Raw genomic sequence first — 23,400 nt, forward strand, 5'->3', positions numbered from 1 at the left:
CATAGGGGCGGCGATTACGGGAACAGTCTAATCTTTTGCGCCATTATTTCAGAATGTTTGAGCAATAATTGTTATGGGAGACGAGTGCAGGAAATGTCTCAACTCAGAATTGCGCCACATCCGTAGATCAAGGCCCCTGTAGGACGTGCAGGGCGGTGTGTACGTGGAAGGCGAGACGGAGGACTCACGTATGAGACATCTGACCCATCACCCCTAACATCATCAATAACTAATAATCCTGTCAGCTCCTTATTGATCCCTGAGGGGAGGAGAACGGAATCCATCAATAATACTAACAACATGACCGTCATAAGGATCTCTAAAAGAACAGAATAGTGCAAATCAGATAATAGTGCAAATCCGATAATAGTGTATAATAGTGCAAATCAGATAATAGTGCAAATCAGATAATAGTGCAAATCAGATAATAGTGCAAATCAGATAATAGTGCAAATCAGATAATAGTGCAAATCCGATAATAGTGTATAATAGTGCAAATCAGATAATAGTACAAATCCGATAATAGTGTATAATAGTGTATAATAGTACAGAACGTATAATGGTGTATAATAGTACAGAACGTATAATGGTGTATAATAGTACAGAGCAGATAATAGTGTATAATAGTACAGATAATAGTGTATAATAGTACAGAGCAGATAATAGTGTATAATAGTACAGATAATAGTGTATAATAGTGCAGAGCAGATAATAGTGTATAATAGTACAGAGCAGATAATAGTGTATAATAGTACAGAGCAGATAATAGTGTATAATAGTACAGAGCAGATAATAGTGTATAATAGTACAGAGCAGATAATAGTGTATAATAGTACAGAGCAGATAATAGTGTATAATAGTACAGAGCAGATAATAGTGTATAATAGTACAGAGCAGATAATAGTGTATAATAGTACAGAGCAGATAATAGTGTATAATAGTACAGAGCAGATAATAGTGTATAATAGTACAGAGCAGATAATAGTGTATAATAGTACAGAGCAGATAATAGTATATAATACTACAGAGCAGATAATAGTGTATAATAGTACAGAGCAGATAATAGTGTATAATAGTACAGAACAGATAATAGTGTATAATAGTACAGAGCAGATAATAGTGTATAATAGTACAGAGCAGATAATAGTGTATAATAGTACAGAGCAGATAATAGTGTATAATAGTACAGAGCAGATAATAGTGTATAATAGTACAGAGCAGATAATAGTGTATAATAGTACAGAACAGATAATAGTGTATAATAGTACAGAGCAGATAATAGTGTATAATAGTACAGAGCAGATAATAGTGTATAATAGTACAGATAGTAGTGTATAATAGTACAGAGCAGATAATAGTATATAATAGTACAGAGCAGATAATAGTGTATAATAGTACAGAGCAGATAATAGTGTATAATAGTACAGAGCAGATAATAGTGTATAATAGTACAGAGCAGATAATAGTATATAATAGTACAGAGCAGATAATAGTGTATAATAGTACAGAGCAGATAATAGTGTATAATAGTACAGAGCAGATAATAGTGTATAATAGTACAGAGCAGATAATAGTGTATAATAGTACAGAGCAGATAATAGTGTATAATAGTACAGAGCAGATAATAGTGTATAATAGTACAGAGCAGATAATAGTGTATAATAGTACAGAGCAGATAATAGTGTATAATAGTACAGAGCAGATAATAGTGTATAATAGTACAGAGCAGATAATAGTGTATAATAGTACAGAACAGATAATAGTGTATAATAGTACAGAGCAGATAATAGTGTATAATAGTACAGAACAGATAATAGTGTATAATAGTACAGAGCAGATAATAGTGTATAATAGTACAGAGCAGATAATAGTATATAATACTACAGAGCAGATAATAGTGTATAATAGTACAGAGCAGATAATAGTGTATAATAGTACAGAGCAGATAATAGTGTATAATAGTACAGATAATAGTGTATAATAGTACAGATAATAGTGTATAATAGTACAGAGCAGATAATAGTGTATAATAGTACAGAGCAGATAATAGTGTATAATAGTACAGATAATAGTGTATAATAGTGTATAATAGTACAGAGCAGATAATAGTGTATAATAGTACAGAGCAGATAATAGTGTATAATAGTACAGAGCAGATAAGTGTATAATAGTACAGATAATAGTGTATAATAGTGTATAATAGTACAGAGCAGATAATAGTGTATAATAGTACAGAGCAGATAATAGTGTATAATAGTACAGATAATAGTGTATAATAGTGTATAATAGTACAGAACAGATAATAGTATATAATAGTACAGAACAGATAATAGTGTATAATAGTACAGAGCAGATAATAGTGTATAATAGTGCAGATAATAGTGTATAATAGTACAGAGCAGATAATAGTGTATAATAGTACAGAGCAGATAATAGTATATAATAGTGCAGAGCAGATAATAGTATATAATAGTACAGAGCAGATAATAGTGTATAATAGTACAGAGCAGATAATAGTGTATAATAGTACAGAGCAGATAAGTGTATAATAGTACAGAGCAGATAAGTGTATAATAGTACAGAGCAGATAATAGTGTATAATAGTACAGAGCAGATAATAGTGTATAATAGTACAGAGCAGATAATAGTGTATAATAGTACAGATAATAGTGTATAATAGTACAGAACAGATAATAGTGTATAATAGTACAGATAATAGTGTATAATAGTACAGAGCAGATAATAGTGTATAATAGTACAGATAATAGTGTATAATAGTGCAGAGCAGATAATAGTGTATAATAGTACAGATAATAGTGTATAATAGTGTATAATAGTACAGAACAGATAATAGTGTATAATAGTACAGAGCAGATAATAGTGTATAATAGTGCAGAGCAGATAATAGTGTATAATAGTACAGAGCAGATAATAGTGTATAATAGTACAGAACAGATAATAGTATATAATAGTACAGAGCAGATAATAGTATATAATAGTACAGAGCAGATAATAGTGTATAATAGTACAGAGCAGATAATAGTGTATAATAGTACAGAGCAGATAATAGTATATAATAGTACAGAACAGATAATAGTGTATAATAGTACAGATAATAGTGTATAATAGTACAGAGCAGATAATAGTGTATAATAGTACAGAGCAGATAATAGTGTATAATAGTACAGAGCAGATAATAGTGTATAATAGTGCAGAACAGATAATAGTGTATTATAATAAACAGCGATCCCCACGGTGATCAGTGATCTGAGGAGGCAGCGATCCCCACGGTGATCAGTGATCTGAGGCGGCAGCGTTCCCCCCAGTGATCAGTGATCTGAGGAGGCAGCGATCCCCCCAGTGATCAGGGATCTGAGGCGGCAGCGATCCCCCCAGTGATCAGTGATCTGAGGCGGCAGCGATCCCCCCAGTGATCAGTGATCTGAGGAGGCAGCGATCCCCCCGGTGATCAGTGATCTGAGGAGGCAGCGATCCCCCCAGTGATCAGTGATCTGAGGCGGCAGCGATCCCCCCAGTGATCAGTGATCTGAGGCGGCAGCGATCCCCCCAGTGATCAGTGATCTGAGGCGGCATCGATCCCCCCGGTGATCAGTGATCTGAGGAGGCAGCGATATCCCCAGTGATCAGGGATCTGAGGAGGCAGCGATCCCCCAGGTGATCAGTGATCTGAGGAGGCAGCGATCCCCCCGGTGATCAGTGATCTGAGGCGGCAGCGATCCCCCCAGTGATCAGTGATCTGAGGCGGCAGCGATCCCCCCAGTGATCAGTGATCTGAGGCGGCAGCGATCCCCCCAGTGATCAGTGATCTGAGGCGGCAGCGATCCCCCCAGTGATCAGTGATCTGAGGCGGCATCGATCCCCCCGGTGATCAGTGATCTGAGGAGGCAGCGATCCCCCCAGTGATCAGGGATCTGAGGAGGCAGCGATCCCCCAGGTGATCAGGAATCTGAGGAGGCAGCGATCCCCCAGTGATCAGTGATCTGAGGAGGCAGTGAGCCCACGGTGATCAGTGATCTGAGGCGGCAGCGATCCCCCCGGTGATCAGTGATCTGAGGAGGCAGCAATCCCCCCAGTGATCAGTGATCTGAGGAGGCAGTGAGCCCATGGTGATCAGTGATCTGAGGAGGCAGCGATCCCCCCAGTGATCAGTGATCTGAGGCGGCAGCGATCCCCCCAGTGATCAGTGATCTGAGGAGGCAGCGATCCCCCAGTGATCAGTGATCTGAGGAGGCAGCGATCCCCCCAGTGATCAGTGATCTGAGGAGGCAGTGAGCCCACGGTGATCAGTGATCTGAGGCGGCAGCGATCCCCCCGGTGATCAGTGATCTGAGGAGGCAGCGATCCCCGCATTGATCAGTGATCTGAGGAGGCAGTGAGCCCACGGTGATCAGTGATCTGAGGCGGCAGCGATCCCCCCGGTGATCAGTGATCTGAGGAGGCAGCGATCCCCCAGGTGATCAGTGATCTGAGGAGGCAGCGATCCCCCCCCCCCCCCCCAGGTGATCAGTGATCTGAGGAGGCAGCGATCCCCCCGGAGATCAGTGATCTGAGGAGGCAGCGATCCCCCCCAGTGATCAGTGATCTGAGGAAGCAGCGATCCCCCCCCAGTGATCAGTGATCTGAGGAGGCAGCGATCCCCCCCAGTGATCAGTGATCTGAGGAGGCAGCGATCCCCCCCCAGTGATCAGTGATCAATGCCTGGAGGAATAAAAATGCAGAAAAAAGATCTACTACCTACCTACCCCAACGTGCGTTCGCTACAATAGGGCGCCATCAGATGCTCCGCCCACTCATCTTCACACTATATGGCGCTTGTCAACAACACACCGCCATCTCCTGCCTGTGACAACCTTATGGTCACCCTCACCGCCGCCATCTATAATCTGATCTCTGGTCACATGATAACGTGTTGGCGCCTCCGCAGATCTCTGACCCATCACATCTGATTGATTTTGTAGGTTGTAATGTAGAGAACGCCTGCTACACGCTGGGGATCTGCGCAGAGCGTACCGCCATCCAGACCGCCGTGTCCAAGGGCTCCAAAAACTTCACTGCCATAGCTGTGGCCAGGTAGGTGACACCGCCATGTCTGCGACCAATCCTGGAGGACACACTGATGACAGACAGCGCCACGCCGGTCCACAGGTTGTGTGCGGTATTGCAGCTGAACCTTCACCAGGTGTGAATAAAACCCCAAGGTCTCCGGAGACGTCACCTGACCCTGTAAAGGTTTATAGATCTGAAGACAAAAAGATTTTCCATTTACAGCTTAGTGGCCCCGCCCCTGGCCCCACCCCTGGCCCCGCCCCCACATACTTTGTAGATTATTGGAGTTTTGTTACTTTGTTGCTCGCTCGTATAATGTTTAATGTGACTCCACAACGGTCACGTCTTGTCAGGGTCACTGACTAACATATCAGGTCCTGGTGATCCAGAGGGTGTAAGGACTGGTGGGACATGTGGTCAGGGGCCCCAAGGTATTTCCCCCCCCCCCCCCGATGTGTAAGAGATCAGGGGCCCCAATGTATATCCCCCCCAGATGTGTAAGAGATCAGGGGCCCCAAGTTATTCCCCCCCCCCCCGATGTGTAAGAGATCAGGGGCCCCAAAGTATATCCCCCCCCCCAGATGTGTAAGAGATCAGGGGCCCCAAAGTATATCCCCCCCCCCCCAGATGTGTAAGAGATCAGGGGCCCCAAGGTATATCCCCCCCCCGATGTGTAAGAGATCAGGGGCCCCAATGTATATCCCCCCCCCAGATGTGTAAGAGATCAGGGGCCCCAATGTATATCCCCCCCCAGATGTGTAAGAGATCAGGGGCCCCAAGGTATTCCCCCCCCCCCGATGTGTAAGAGATCAGGGGCCCCAAAGTATATCGCTCCCAGATGTGTAAGAGATCAGGGGCCCCAAGGTACATCCCCCCCCCTCAGATGTGTAAGAGACCAGGGGCCCCAAGGTATATCCCCCCCCTCAGATGTGTAAGAGACCAGGGGCCCCAAGGTATATCCCCCCCCCCCCCCGATGTGTAAGAGATCAGGGGCCCCAAGGTATATCCCCCCCCCCCCCGATGTGTAAGAGATCAGGGGCCCCAAAGTATATCCCCCCCCCCCAGATGTGTAAGAGATCAGGGGCCCCAAAGTATATCCCCCCCCCCCCCCCAGATGTGTAAGAGATCAGGGGCCCCAAAGTATATCCCCCCCCCCCCCCCACACAGAAATGATCATATAACATTGTTGCCTTTACACCAAGAGGAAACATTACCGCCATATAGTGCAGAATTCTATCACCAGTGACTACTCTACATGACACCAAAATAACCCGCCACACCGTGACCCTACACACCATATAAGAGATGACAGTTACAGACGGTGACCACAGGGGGCGTCTTCTCTCATCAGACTTGTTCACTTTCCTTTCATTTGACCCGGACCACCAGAACCTTCCGGATAAACATTGTGGGCTCCGCCCCTTCTGCATCATTCTCACCGATCCCCCTTTTATAATGCTCCAAACTTTAACAATCATAGTACAAGTGCAAACAGTAATAGAGCCCCCACAATAATAGAGCCCCCACAATAATAGAGCCCCCACAATAATAGAGCCCCCACAATAATAGAGCCCCCACAATAATAGAGCCCCCACAATAATAGAGCCCCCACAATAATAGAGCCCCCACAATAATAGAGCCCCCACAATAATAGAGGCCCCACAATAATAGAGCCCCCACAATAATAGAGCCCCCACAATAATACAGGCCCCCACAATAATACAGGCCCCCACAATAATAGAAGCCCCCACAATAATAGAGGCCCCCACAATAATAGAGGCCCCCACAATAATACAGGCCCCCACAATAATAGAGCCCCCACAATAATAGAGGCCCCACAATAATAGAGGCCCCCACCATAAGAGCCCCCACAATAATACAGGCCCCCACAATAATAGAAGCCCCCACAATAATACAGGCCCCCACAATAATAGAGGCCCCCACAATAATAGAAGCCCCCACAATAATAGAGGCCCCCACAATAATAGAGCCCCCACAATAATAGAGCCCCCACAATAATAGAGCCCCCACAATAATAGAGCCCCCACAATAATAGAGCCCCCACAATAATAGAGCCCCCACAATAATAGAGCCCCCACAATAATAGAGCCCCCACAATAATAGAGGCCCCACAATAATACAGGCCCCCACAATAATAGAAGCCCCCACAATAATAGAAGCCCCCACAATAATAGAAGCCCCCACAATAATAGAAGCCCCCACAATAATAGAAGCCCCCACAATAATAGAGCCCCCACAATAATAGAGCCCCCACAATAATAGAGCCCCCACAATAATAGAGCCCCCACAATAATAGAGCCCCCACAATAATACAGGCCCCACAATAATACAGGCCCCACAATAATACAGGCCCCACAATAATACAGGCCCCCACAATAATACAGGCCCCCACAATAATAGAGGCCCCCACAATAATAGAGGCCCCCACAATAATAGAGGCCCCCACAATAATACAGGCCCCCACAATAATAGAGCCCCCACAATAATAGAGGCCCCACAATAATAGAGGCCCCCACCATAAGAGCCCCCACAATAATACAGGCCCCCACAATAATAGAAGCCCCCACAATAATACAGGCCCCCACAATAATACAGGCCCCCACAATAATACAGGCCCCCACAATAATAGAGGCCCCCACAATAATACAGGCCCCCACAATAATGATGCTCTTTGTTGGGCAGATCCCACGTATAAGATAGTTAGCTCCTATATGTAAGATGGATAGATCCCCCCCATACAAGCCCCTGGTCCTGCTCACACAGCACTGATACATTGTAACAACTCCAGCAGTGAGTACAGAAGGCCACACTGCACTGATACATTGTAACGACTCCAGCTGTGAGTACAGGAGGCCACACTGCACTGATACATTGTAACGACTCCAGCTGTGAGTACAGGAGGCCACACTGCACTGATACATTGTAACGACTCCAGCTGTGAGTACAGGAGGCCACACAGCACTGATACATTGTAACAACTGCAGTTGTGAATACAGGAGGCCACACTGCACTGATACATTGTTACAACTACAGCTGTGAGTACAGGAGGCCACACTGCACTGATACATTGTAACGACTCCAGCTATGAGTACAGGAGGCCACAGTGCACTGATACATTGTAACGACTCCAGCTATGAGTACAGGAGGCCACACAACACTGATACATTGTAACGACTCCAGCTGTGAGTACAGGAGGCCACACTGCACTGATACATTGTAACGACTCCAGCTATGAGTACAGGAGGCCACAGTGCACTGATACATTGTAACGACTCCAGCTATGAGTACAGGAGGCCACACAACACTGATACATTGTAACGACTCCAGCTGTGAGTACAGGAGGCCACACTGCACTGATACATTGTAACGACTCCAGCTATGAGTACAGGAGGCCACAGTGCACTGATACATTGTAACGACTCCAGCTATGAGTACAGGAGGCCACACAACACTGATACATTGTAACGACTCCAGCTGTGAGTACAGGAGGCCACAGTGCACTGATACATTGCAACGACTCCAGCTGTGAGTACAGGAGGCCACACAGCACTGATACATTGTAACAACTACAGCTGTGAGTACAGGAGGCCACACTGCACTGATACATTGTAACAACTCCAGCTGAGAGTACAGGAGGCCACACTGCACTGATACATTGTAACAACTCCAGCTGTGAGTACAGGAGGCCACACAACACTGATACATTGTAACAACTACAGCTGTGAGTACAGGAGGCCACACTGCACAGATACATTGTAACAACTACAGCTGTGAGTACAGGAGGCCACAGTGCACTGATACATTGTAACGACTCCAGCTGTGAGTACAGGAGGCCACAGTGCACTGATACATTGTAACAACTACAGCTGTGAGTACAGGAGGCCACAGTGCACTGATACATTGTAGTCCAGTCACTTGAGTATTAGACCTGAGCTATTGCCACCGCTGCCATTACTGATCAAACACGAGAACCCATGGAGGACCCAAAGAGAACCCCTAGAGAACTGACAGAGAACCCCTAGAGAACTGATAGAGAATCCCTAGAGAACTGATAGAGAATCCATAGAGAACCGACAGAGAACCCCTAGAGAACCGACAGAGAACCCCTAGAGAACTGATAGAGAATCCATAGAGAACCGACAGAGAACCCCTAGAGAACCGACAGAGAACCCCTAGAGAACCGACAGAGGACCCCTAGAGAACTGATAGAGAACCGATAGAGGACCCCTAGAGAACTGATAGAGAACCCCTAGAGGACCCCTAGAGAACCCCTAGAGAACTGACAGAGAACCCCTAGAGAACTGACAGAGAACCCCTAGAGAACTGACAGAGAACCCCTAGAGAACTGACAGAGAACCCCTAGAGAACTGACAGAGAACCCCTAGAGAACTGACAGAGAACCCCTAGAGAACTGACAGAGAACCCCTAGAGAACTGACAGAGAACCCCTAGAGAACTGACAGAGAACCCCTAGAGAACTGACAGAGAACCCCTAGAGAACTGACAGAGAACCCCTAGAGAACTGACAGAGAACCCCTAGAGAACTGACAGAGAACCCCTAGAGAACTGACAGAGGACCCCTAGAGAACTGACAGAGGACCCCTAGAGAACTGACAGAGGACCCCTAGAGAACTGACAGAGGACCCCTAGAGAACTGACAGAGGACCCCTAGAGAACTGATAGAGAACCCCTAGAGAACTGATAGAGAACCGATAGAGAACTGATAGAGGACCCCTAGAGAACTGATAGAGAACTGATAGAGGACCCCTAGAGAACTGATAGAGGACCCCTAGAGAACCCCTAGAGAACTGATAGAGGACCCCTAGAGAACTGATAGAGAACCCCTAGAGAACTGCTAGAGGACCCCTAGAGAACCGCTAGAGGACCCCTAGAGAACCCCTAGAGAACTGATAGAGAACCCCTAGAGAACTGATAGAGGACCCCTAGAGAACTGATAGAGAACCGATAGAGAACTGATAGAGGACCCCTAGAGAACTGATAGAGGACCCCTAGAGAACTGATAGAGGACCCCTAGAGAACTGATAGGACCCCTAGAGAACTGATAGAGAACCCCTAGAGAACTGACAGAGAACCCCTAGAGAACTGACAGAGAACCCCTAGAGAACTGACAGAGAACCCCTAGAGAACTGACAGAGAACCCCTAGAGAACTGACAGAGAACCCCTAGAGAACCCCTAGAGAACTGACAGAGGACCCCTAGAGAACTGACAGAGGACCCCTAGAGAACTGATAGAGAACTGATAGAGAACTGATAGAGAACTGATAGAGGACCCCTAGAGAACTGATAGAGGACCCCTAGAGAACTGATAGAGAACCCCTAGAGAACTGATAGAGAACCCCTAGAGAACTGCTAGAGGACCCCTAGAGAACCCCTAGAGAACTGATAGAGAACCCCTAGAGAACTGATAGAGGACCCCTAGAGAACTGATAGAGGACCCCTATAGAACCCCTAGAGAACTGATAGATGACCCCTAGAGAACTGATAGAGGACCCCTAGAGAACTGAGGACCCCTAGAGAACTGATAGAGGACCCCTAGAGAACTGATAGGACCCCTAGAGAACTGATAGAGAACCCCTAGAGAACTGATAGAGAACCCCTAGAGAACTGACAGAGAACCCCTAGAGAACTGACAGAGAACCCCTAGAGAACCCCTAGAGAACTGACAGAGAACCCCTAGAGAACTGATAGAGAACCGATAGAGAACTGATAGAGGACCCCTAGAGAACTGATAGAGGACCCCTAGAGAACTGATAGAGGACCCCTAGAGAACCCCTAGAGAACTGCTAGAGGACCCCTAGAGAACTGATAGAGAACCCCTAGAGAACTGATAGAGGACCCCTAGAGAACTGATAGAGGACCCCTAGAGAACTGATAGAGGACCCCTAGAGAACTGATAGAGAACCCCTAGAGAACTGATAGAGAACCCCTAGAGAACTGATAGAGAACCCCTAGAGAACTGATAGAGAACCCCTAGAGAACTGATAGAGAACCCCTAGAGAACTGATAGAGGACCCCTAGAGAACCAGCTGAGCCTGAGATGACGGACACCATAGAGCAGTATCTTGTGCCCGCAGCCTACGACCTCGTTCACATTAGGATCTCCACTCGCTGACTGCAGGTCAGGTTTTTATTCTTCACTAAGATTCTGAACAATAACGGACACATAAGGGAGAACCCCGCCGGACCCCAATAATAGTGAACTCTTGTGATCCTATGGTGTCTCCCCCGTCCGGCCTCGTTATCAGTAATGAAGATCCGTGAACATATCCTAAGAATGGCAGATACCAGGGAACACTAGAAGCCGATCCTTATTAGAATATACAGGAGGCTGATATATAAAAGAGGGATCCGACCCCGAGGATTAATCATTCATCCCTCAGCTTCTGCCCAGAGGAGTTAACCCTGAAGATCCAGTTACTTATTAACTGGGGGATCCGGAGTGTGTAGGAATTACTGAGCTGTTATAACAGGTTTGTAATTATAGACGGCTGAGGCCACGTAGGACCCCTAGAGAACTGATAGAGGACCCCTAGAGAACTGACAGAGGACCCCTAGAGAACTGACAGAGGACCCCTAGAGAACTGATAGAGAACCGATAGAGAACTGATAGAGGACCCCTAGAGAACTGATAGAGGACCCCTAGAGAACTGATAGAGGACCCCTAGAGAACTGATAGAGAACTGATAGAGGACCCCTAGAGAACTGATAGAGGACCCCTAGAGAACCCCTAGAGAACTGATAGAGGACCCCTAGAGAACTGATAGAGAACCCCTAGAGAACTGCTAGAGGACCCCTAGAGAACTGCTAGAGGACCCCTAGAGAACCCCTAGAGAACTGATAGAGAACCCCTAGAGAACTGATAGAGGACCCCTAGAGAACTGATAGAGGACCCCTAGAGAACTGATAGAGGACCCCTAGAGAACTGATAGAGGACCCCTAGAGAACTGATAGAGGACCCCTAGAGAACTGATAGAGGACCCCTAGAGAACTGATAGGACCCCTAGAGAACTGATAGGACCCCTAGAGAACTGACAGAGAACCCCTAGAGAACTGACAGAGAACCCCTAGAGAACTGACAGAGAACCCCTAGAGAACCCCTAGAGAACTGACAGAGGACCCCTAGAGATCTGACAGAGGACCCCTAGAGAACTGACAGAGAACCCCTAGAGAACTGACAGAGGACCCCTAGAGAACTGACAGAGGACCCCTAGAGAACTGACAGAGGACCCCTAGAGAACTGACAGAGGACCCCTAGAGAACTGACAGAGAACCGATAGAGAACTGATAGAGAACCCCTAGAGAACTGATAGAGGACCCCTAGAGAACTGATAGAGGACCCCTAGAGAACTGATAGAGGACCCCTAGAGAACTGATAGAGGACCCCTAGAGAACTGATAGAGAACTGATAGAGGACCCCTAGAGAACTGATAGAGGACCCCTAGAGAACCCCTAGAGAACTGATAGAGGACCCCTAGAGAACTGATAGAGAACCCCTAGAGAACTGCTAGAGGACCCCTAGAGAACCCCTAGAGAACTGATAGAGAACCCCTAGAGAACTGATAGAGGACCCCTAGAGAACTGATAGAGGACCCCTAGAGAACTGATAGAGGACCCCTAGAGAACTGATAGAGGACCCCTAGAGAACTGATAGAGGACCCCTAGAGAACTGATAGAGGACCCCTAGAGAACTGATAGGACCCCTAGAGAACTGACAGAGAACCCCTAGAGAACTGACAGAGAACCCCTAGAGAACCCCTAGAGAACTGACAGAGGACCCCTAGAGATCTGACAGAGGACCCCTAGAGAACTGACAGAGAACCCCTAGAGAACTGACAGAGGACCCCTAGAGAACTGACAGAGGACCCCTAGAGAACTGACAGAGGACCCCTAGAGAACTGACAGAGGACCCCTAGAGAACTGACAGAGAACCGATAGAGAACTGATAGAGAACCCCTAGAGAACTGATAGAGGACCCCTAGAGAACTGATAGGACCCCTAGAGAACTGATAGAGAACCCCTAGAGAACTGATAGAGAACCCCTAGAGAACTGATAGAGAACCCCTAGAGAACCAGCTGAGCCTGAGATGACGGACACCATAGAGCAGTATCTTGTGCCCGCAGCCTACGACCTCGTTCACATTAGGATCTCCACTCGCTGACTGCAGGTCAGGTTTTTATTCTTCACTAAGATTCTGAACAATAACGGACACATAAGGGAGAACCCCGCCGGACCCCAATAATAGTGAACTCTTGTGATCCTATGGTGTCTCCCCCGTCCGGCCTCGTTATCAGTAATGAAGATCCGTGAACATATCCTAAGAATGGCAGATACCAGGGAACACTAGAAGCCGATCCTTATTAGAATATACAGGAGGCTGATATATAAAAGAGGGATCCGACCCCGAGGATTAATCATTCATCCCTCAGCTTCTGCCCAGAGGAGTTAACCCTGAAGATCCAGTTACTTATTAACTGGGGGATCCGGAGTGTGTAGGAATTACTGAGCTGTTATAACAGGTTTGTAATTATAGACGGCTGAGGCCACGTATCCAAGACATCCCCCCCAACAGGTGAGGCCATGTGTCCGAAACACACACATCCCCAACAGCTGAGGCCACGTATCCAAGACATCCCCCCCAACAGGTGAGGCCATGTGTCCGAAACACACACATCCCCAACAGCTGAGGCCACGTATCCAAGACATCCCCCCCAACACGTGAGGCCATGTGTCCGAAACACACATCCCCAACAGCTGAGGCCACGTATCCAAGACACCCCCCCCAACAGGTGAGGCCATGTGTCCGAAACACACACATCCCCAACAGCTGAGGCCACGTATCCAAGACATCCCCCCCAACACGTGAGGCCATGTGTCCGAAACACACATCCCCAACAGCTGAGGCCACGTATCCAAGACATCCCCCCCCAACAGGTGAGGCCATGTGTCCAAAACACACATCCCCAAGGGTGAGGCCACGTATCCAAGACAACCCCCCCAACAGGTGAGGCCATGTGTCCGAAACACACACATCCCCAACAGCTGAGGCCACGTATCCAAGACATCCCCCCCAACAGGTGAGGCCATGTGTCCGAAACACACATCCCCAACAGCTGAGGCCACGTATCCAAGACATCCCCCCCCAACAGGTGAGGCCATGTGTCCAAAACACACATCCCCAACAGCTGAGGCCACGTATCCAAGACATCCCCCCCAACAGGTGAGGCCATGTGTCCGAAACACACACATCCCCAACAGCTGAGGCCACGTATCCAAGACATCCCCCCCCCCCCCAACAGGTGAGGCCATGTGTCCGAAACACACACACATCCCCAACAGCTGAGGCCACGTATCCAAGACATACCCCCCCCCCCCCCCCAACAGGTGAGGCCATGTGTCCGAAATACACACACATACCCAACAGCTGAGGCCTCGTATCCAAGACATCCCCCCCAACAGGTGAGGCCATGTGTCCGAAACACACATCCCCAAGGGTGAGGCCACGTATCCAAGACATCCCCCCCCCCCAACAGGTGAGGCCATGTGTCCGAAACACACACATCCCCAATGGGTGAGACCAGGTATCCAAGACATCCCCCCAACAGGTGAGGCCATGTGTCCAAAACAGGCACATCCCCAAGGGTGAGGCCACGTATCCAAGACACCCCCCCGCCCAACAGGTGAGGCCATGTGTCCGAAACACACACATCCCCAATGGGTGAGGCCACGTATCCAAGACAACCCCCCCCCCCCCCAACAGGTGAGGCCATGTGTCCAAAACACCCATATCCCCAACTGGTGAGGCCACGTATCCAAGACATCCCCCCCAACAGGTGAGGCCATGTGTCCGAAACACACACATCCCCAAGGGTGAGGCCACATATCCAAGACATCCCCCCCCCCCCAACCAGTGAGACCACATATCTGAGACACCAATGGGTAAGACCTCGGGACGTCCCTCAATGTTGAGCACTGCTGCCTCTAGTGGTCAGTGTGAGAACTGCAGTGTTTCAGATTGATCTATCTAGACTGATGAGATTTGTGTGTAATGGTTTCTCTGCCTTTCTCTTGCAGTGATGTAGAAGAGGAGTTTATAACGCCGTGCGGAGCCTGCCGACAGGTCATGAGGGAGGTACGCGGGGTCCTTCCTAATCTCTGGGGCATCAGGGTCCTAGGCCCCAGTGCAAAAATCTATTACAGGGCCTCACCTATTCCTATGTATTATACTGGTGACACTGGGGTCCCGAGAGCCCCTCCGACATCAAGGCCTCAGTGCGACTGCTCCTCTGCGCCCCCTATAGTCACTTCCTTGGATGTAGGGGCACGAACGGTACTAAGGGATCCATATTTTCCCCCTCGATGATGAGCAGTGTTTCCCAACCAGGGTGCCTCCAGTTGTTGCAAAACTACAACTCCCAGCATGCCGGAACAGCCTTTGTTAACAGTCCATATAACTATAGTCTATATATACAGTAACAATCCATATAAGTATAGTCTATATATACAGTAACAGTCCATATAAGTATAGTCTATATATAGTAACAGTCCATATAACTATAGTCTATATATACAGTAACAATCCATATAAGTATAGTCTATATATACAGTAACAATCCATATAAGTATAGTCTATATATACAGTAACAGTCCATATAAGTATAGTCTATATATAGTAACAGTCCATATAAGTATAGTCCATATAAGTATAGTCCCTATACGGTAACAGTCCATATAAGTATAGTCCCTATACGGTAACAGTCCATATAAGTATAGTCCCTATACGGTAACAGTCCATATAAGTATAGTCTATATACGGTAACAGTCCATATAAGTATAGTCCCTATACGGTAACAGTCCATATAAGTATAGTCCCTATACGGTAACAGTCCATATAAGTATAGTCTATATACGGTAACAGTCCATATAAGTATAGTCCCTATACGGTAACAGTCCATATAAGTATAGTCTATATAAGGTAACAGTCCATATAGGTATAGTCTATATACGGTAACAGTCCATATAGGTATAGTCTATATACGGTAACAGTCCATATAAGTATAGTCTATATATGGTAACAGTCCATATAAGTATAGTCTATATACGGTAACAGTCCATATAAGTATAGTCTATATACGGTAACAGTCCATATAAGTATAGTCTATATACGGTAACAGTCCATATAAGTATAGTCTATATATATGGTAACAGTCCATATAAGTATAGTCTATATATATGGTAACAGTCCATATAAGTATAGTCTATATACGGTAACAGTCCATATAAGTATAGTCTATATACGGTAACAGTCCATATAAGTATAGTCTATATACGGTAACAGTCCATATAAGTATAGTCTATATATATGGTAACAGTCCATATAAGTATAGTCTATATATATGGTAACAGTCCATATAAGTATAGTCTATATACGGTAACAGTCCATATAAGTATAGTCCCTATACGGTAACAGTCCATATAAGTATAGTCTATATACGGTAACAGTCCATATAAGTATAGTCTATATATATATGGTAACAGTCCATATAAGTATAGTCTATATATATGGTAACAGTCCATATAAGTATAGTCTATATATATGGTAACAGTCCATATAAGTATAGTCTATATATATATGGTAACAGTCCATATAAGTATAGTCTATATATATGGTAACAGTCCATATAGGTATAGTCCATATACGGTAACAGTCCATATAAGTATAGTCCCTATACGGTAACAGTCCATATAAGTATAGTCTATATACGGTAACAGTCCATATAAGTATAGTCTATATACGGTAACAGTCCATATAAGTATAGTCTATATACGGTAACAGTCCATATAGGTATAGTCTATATACGGTAACAGTCCATATAAGTATAGTCTATATACAGTAACAGTCCATATAAGTATAGTCTATATACGGTAACAGTCCATATAAGTATAGTCTATATATATGGTAACAGTCCATATAAGTATAGTCTATATATATGGTAACAGTCCATATAAGTATAGTCTATATATATGGTAACAGTCCATATAAGTATAGTCTATATATATATGGTAACAGTCCATATAAGTATAGTCTATATACATGGTAACAGTCCATATAAGTATAGTCCCTATACGGTAACAGTCCATATAAGTATAGTCTATATATATATGGTAACAGTCCATATATATGGTAACAGTCCATATAAGTATAGTCTATATACGGTAACAGTCCATATAAGTATAGTCTATATATATGGTAACAGTCCATATAAGTATAGTCTATATATATGGTAACAGTCCATATAGGTATAGTCTATATACGGTAACAGTCCATATAAGTATAGTCTATATACGGTAACAGTCCATATAAGTATAGTCTATATACAGTAACAGTCCATATAAGTATAGTCTATATACGGTAACAGTCCATATAAGTATAGTCTATATATGGTAACAGTCCATATAAGTATAGTCTATATATACGGTAACAGTCCATATAAGTATAGTCTATATATACGGTAACAGTCCATATAAGTATAGTCTATATATACGGTAACAGTCCATATAAGTATAGTCTATATATACGGTAACAGTCCATATAAGTATAGTCTATATATATGGTAACAGTCCATATAAGTATAGTCTATATATATGGTAACAGTCCATATAAGTATAGTCTATATATATGGTAACAGTCCATATAAGTATAGTCTATATATATGGTAACAGTCCATATAAGTATAGTCTATATATATGGTAACAGTCCATATAAGTATAGTCTATATATATGGTAACAGTCCATATAAGTATAGTCTATATATATGGTAACAGTCCATATAAGTATAGTCTATATATATGGTAACAGTCCATATAAGTATAGTCTATATATATGGTAACAGTCCATATAAGTATAGTCTATATATATGGTAACAGTCCATATAAGTATAGTCTATATATATATATGGTAACAGTCCATATAAGTATAGTCTATATATATGGTAACAGTCCATATAAGTATAGTCTATATATATGGTAACAGTCCATATAAGTATAGTCTATATATATATGGTAACAGTACTTATATGAATATTTTGTATGTGCATCTTACTATGTGCAGATCCTGAGTGTTACCTATGAAGAGTCTGCAGGGCACAAATAGTTAATTTCTCCCTTAAAGTGACAGATCTTGTTTGTGTTTTGCAGTTTGGCTCGGAGTGGTGGATCGTCCTCACCAAGCCAAGCGGCTCCTACATCATAAAGACTCTGGAGGACCTGCTGCCCTTCTCCTTTGGACCTGAGAAACTGGCCATGAAATAAGGAATGAACATTCACAAATGTCTATTATTTATTATACAAAGGACTGGTTCTCGATGGAGCCCGTGTGGCCCCTGAATACAGCAATGAGGGACAATCACAAGGACTTGATCGCGTCTTTCCAAATCATCTGAATTTACCACAGGCGGCTCCACACAATCCTGTCTCTGAGCTCTACATGCAGTTCTTTCCTCCTCATGGCTTGGTGTTTGCTCTGATATACATTGTCAGCTGTGAGACCTTATATAGAAAGGGCTGTGTCTGAGCTCTAGAGGCAGTTCTTTCATCCTCATGGCTTGGTGTTTGCTCTGATATATAGACAGGGCTGTGTGAGCTCTACAGGCAGTTCTTTCCCCCTCATGGCTTGGTGTTTGCTCTGATATATAGACAGGGCTGTGTCTGAGCTCTACAGGCAGTTCTTCCTCCTCATGGCTTGGTGTTTGCTCTGATATATAGACAGGGCTGTGTGAGCTCTACAGGCAGTTCTTTCCTCCTCATGGCTTGGTGTTTGCTCTGATATATAGTCAGGGCTGTGTCTTGTCCAATCAGATGAATTTACTGCATGTGACTCCAAGAGAAGTGGGAGGAGCCAGGGATAAATATCACGTGTTATAGTAAAGGGTATGAATACTTATATTTATGCCAAATTATAGTTTTTTTCTCCTCAATAAATTAGTAAAGATTTGTAACATTCTGAGATCACTTTGTCATTATAGGGGAAAATGATGGGAACAACAGAGCAAGATGGGACAGAAGAGACGGGGGGGGGGGGGTGAAGACTTTCTGGATACATTGTATATAGTGATCGGGGGGTGAAGACTATATATGGGAGCAGTATGGGGGCCAACAAATATATATGGGGACAATATGGCGGCCTACAACTATATATGGGACAGTATGGTGGCCTACAACTATATATGGGGACAGTATAGGGGCCTACAGCTATATATGGGACAGTATGGTGGCCTACAACTATATATGGGGGCAGTATGGTGGCCTACAACTATATATGGGGACAGTATGGTGGCCTACAACTATATATGGGACAGTATGGTGGCCTACAACTATATATGGGGGCAGTATGGTGGCCTACAACTATATATGGGGGCAGTCTGGGGGCCTACAACTATATATGGGGGCAGTATGGTGGCCTACAACTATATATGGGGGCAGTATGGTGGCCTACAACTATATATGGGGACAGTATGGTGGCCTACAACTATATATGGGGACAGTATGGTGGCCTACAACTATATATGGGGGCAGTATGGTGGCCTACAACTATATATGGGACAGTATGGTGGCCTACAACTATATATGGGGGCAGTATGGGGGCCTACAGCTATATATGGGACAGTATGGTGGCCTACAACTATATATGGGGGCAGTATGGTGGCCTACAACTATATATGGGGACAGTATGGTGGCCTACAACTATATATGGGACAGTATGGTGGCCTACAACTATATATGGAGGCAGTATGGTGGCCTACAACTATATATGGGGGCAGTATGGGGGCCTACAACTATATATGGGAAAGTATGGTGGCCTACAACTATATATGGGGACAGTATGGTGGCCTACAACTATATATGGGGGCAGTATGGGGGCCTACAACTATATATGGGACAGTATGGTGGCCTACAACTATATATGGGGACAGTATGGTGGCCTACAACTATATATGGGGGCAGTATGGTGGCCTACAACTATATATGAGGACAGTATGGTGGTCTACAACTATATATGGGGACAGTATGGGGGCCTACAACTATATATGGGACAGTATGGTGGCCTACAACTATATATGGGGACAGTATGGTGGCCTACAACTATATATGGGACAGTATGGTGGCCTACAACTATATATGGGACAGTATGGGGGCCTACAACTATATATGGGACAGTATGGTGGCCTACAACTATATATGGGACAGTATGGGGGCCTACAACTATATATGGGACAGTATGGGGGCCTACAACTATATATGGGGACAGTATGGTGGCCTACAACTATATATGGGGACAGTATGGTGGCCTACAACTATATATGGGGACAGTATGGTGGCCTACAACTATATATGAGGACAGTATGGTGGTCTACAACTATATATGGGGACAGTATGGCTGCCTACAACTATATATGGGACAGTATGGTGGCCTACAGCTATATATGGGGACAGTATGGTGGCCTACAACTATATATGGGACAGTATGGTGGCCTACATTTATATATGGGGGCAGTATGGTGGCCTACAACTATATATGGGGACAGTATGGTGGCCTACAACTATATATGGGGACAGTATGGTGGCCTACAACTATATATGGGACAGTATGGTGGCCTACAGCTATATATGGGGACAGTATAGGGGCCTACAACTATATATGGGACAGTATGGCGGCCTACAGCTATATATGGGGACAGTATGGTGGCCTACAACTATATATGGGGGCAGTATGGTGGCCTACAACTATATATGGGACAGTATGGCGGCCTACAGCTATATATGGGGACAGTATGGTGGCCTACAACTATATATGGGGACAGTATGGCGGCCTACAACTATATATGGGGGCAGTATGGTGGCCTACAGCTATATATGGGGACAGTATGGTGGCCTACAGCTATATATGGGGACAGTATGGTGGCAGTATGGCGGCCTACAACTATATATGGGGACAGTATGGTGGCAGCCTACAACTATATATGGGGGCAGTATGGCGGCCTACAGCTATATATGGGGGCAGTATGGTGGCCTACAGCTATATATGGGGACAGTATGGTGGCCTACAGCTATATATGGGGACAGTATGGTGGCAGTATGGCGGCCTACAACTATATATGGGGGCAGTATGGCGGCCTACAACTATATATGGGGGCAGTATGGCGGCCTACATCTATATATGGGGGCAGTATGGCAGCCTACAGCTATATATGGGGACAGTATGGTGGCCTACAGCTATATATGGGGACAGTATGGTGGCAGTATGGTGGCCTACAACTATATATGGGGACAGTATGGCGGCCTACAGCTATATATGGAGACAGTATGGTGGCCTACAGCTATATATGGGGGCCTACAACTATATATGGGGACAGTATGGCGGCCTACAACTATATATGGGGACAGTATGGTGGCCTACAACTATATATGGGGACAGTATGGTGGCAGTATGGCGGCCTACAACTATATATGGGGACAGTATGGCGGCCTACAACTATATATGGGGACAGTATGGTGGTCTACAACTATATATGGGGACAGTATGGCGGCCTACAACTATATATGGGGACAGTATGGGGGCCTACAACTATATATGGGGACAGTATGGCGGCCTACAACTATATATGGGACAGTATGGTGGCCTACAACTATATATGGGGACAGTATGGTGGCCTACAACTATATATGAGGACAGTATGGTGGTCTACAACTATATATGGGGACAGTATGGCGGCCTACAACTATATATGGGACAGTATGGTGGCCTACAGCTATATATGGGGACAGTATGGTGGCCTACAACTATATATGGGGACAGTATAGGGGCCTACAACTATATATGGGACAGTATGGCGGCCTACAGCTATATATGGGGACAGTATGGTGGCCTACAACTATATATGGGGGCAGTATGGTGGCCTACAACTATATATGGGACAGTATGGCGGCCTACAGCTATATATGGGGACAGTATGGTGGCCTACAACTATATATGGGGACAGTATGGCGGCCTACAACTATATATGGGGGCAGTATGGTGGCCTACAACTATATATGGGGGCAGTATGGTGGCCTACAGCTATATATGGGGACAGTATGGTGGCCTACAGCTATATATGGGGACAGTATGGTGGCAGTATGGCGGCCTACAACTATATATGGGGACAGTATGGTGGCAGTATGGCGGCCTACAACTATATATGGGGGCAGTATGGCGGCCTACAGCTATATATGGGGGCAGTATGGTGGCCTACAGCTATATATGGGGACAGTATGGTGGCCTACAGCTATATATGGGGACAGTATGGTGGCAGTATGGCGGCCTACAACTATATATGGGGGCAGTATGGCGGCCTACAACTATATATGGGGGCAGTATGGCGGCCTACAACTATATATGGGGGCAGTATGGCGGCCTACAACTATATATGGGGGCAGTATGGCGGCCTACAACTATATATGGGGACAGTATGGTGGCCTACAGCTATATATGGGGACAGTATGGTGGCCTACAGCTATATATGGGGGCCTACAACTATATATGGGGACAGTATGGCGGCCTACAACTATATATGGGGACAGTATGGCGGCCTACAACTATATATGGGGACAGTATGGTGGCAGTATGGCGGCCTACAACTATATATGGGGACAGTATGGCGGCCTACAACTATATATGGGGACAGTATGGTGGCCTACAACTATATATGGGGACAGTATGGTGGCAGTATGGCGGCCTACAACTATATATGGGGACAGTATGGCGGCCTACAACTATATATGGGGACAGTATGGTGGTCTACAACTATATATGGGGACAGTATGGCGGCCTACAACTATATATGGGGACAGTATGGGGGCCTACAACTATATATGGGGACAGTATGGCGGCCTACAACTATATATGGGGACAGTATGGCGGCCTACAACTATATATGGGGACAGTATGGTGGCCTACAACTATATATGGGGACAGTATGGTGGCCTACAACTATATATGGGGACAGTATGGTGGCCTACAACTATATATGGGGACAGTATGGTGGCCTACAACTATATATGGGGACAGTATGGCGGCCTACAACTATATATGGGGACAGTATGGCGGCCTACAACTATATATGGGGACAGTATGGCGGCCTACAACTATATATGGGGACAGTATGGGGGCCTACAGATATATATGGGGGCCTACAACTATATGGGGGCCTACAGCTATATATGGGGGCCTACAGCTATATATGGGGCCTACAGCTA

At 45.4% G+C, this 23,400-nt stretch overlaps 1 protein-coding gene across 1 annotated transcript in view; it reads left to right on the top strand.

The window, feature by feature from the left end:
- The window catches only part of CDA (cytidine deaminase), a 37,635-nt gene extending 18,538 nt beyond the window's left edge, over positions 1-19,097 (top strand). The window contains exons 4-6 of the mRNA XM_056542361.1: positions 4,980-5,091; positions 15,181-15,238; positions 18,304-19,097. Of these exons, the coding sequence (XP_056398336.1) occupies positions 4,980-5,091; positions 15,181-15,238; positions 18,304-18,417 (284 nt within the window). The 3' untranslated portion in view covers positions 18,418-19,097. The remainder of the gene's footprint in view (positions 1-4,979; positions 5,092-15,180; positions 15,239-18,303) is intronic.
- The last annotated feature ends 4,303 nt before the right edge of the window (positions 19,098-23,400 follow it).

The sequence above is a fragment of the Hyla sarda genome, chromosome 10 (assembly GCF_029499605.1).
Source record: "Hyla sarda isolate aHylSar1 chromosome 10, aHylSar1.hap1, whole genome shotgun sequence".
Classification (NCBI taxonomy): Eukaryota; Metazoa; Chordata; class Amphibia; order Anura; family Hylidae; genus Hyla; species Hyla sarda.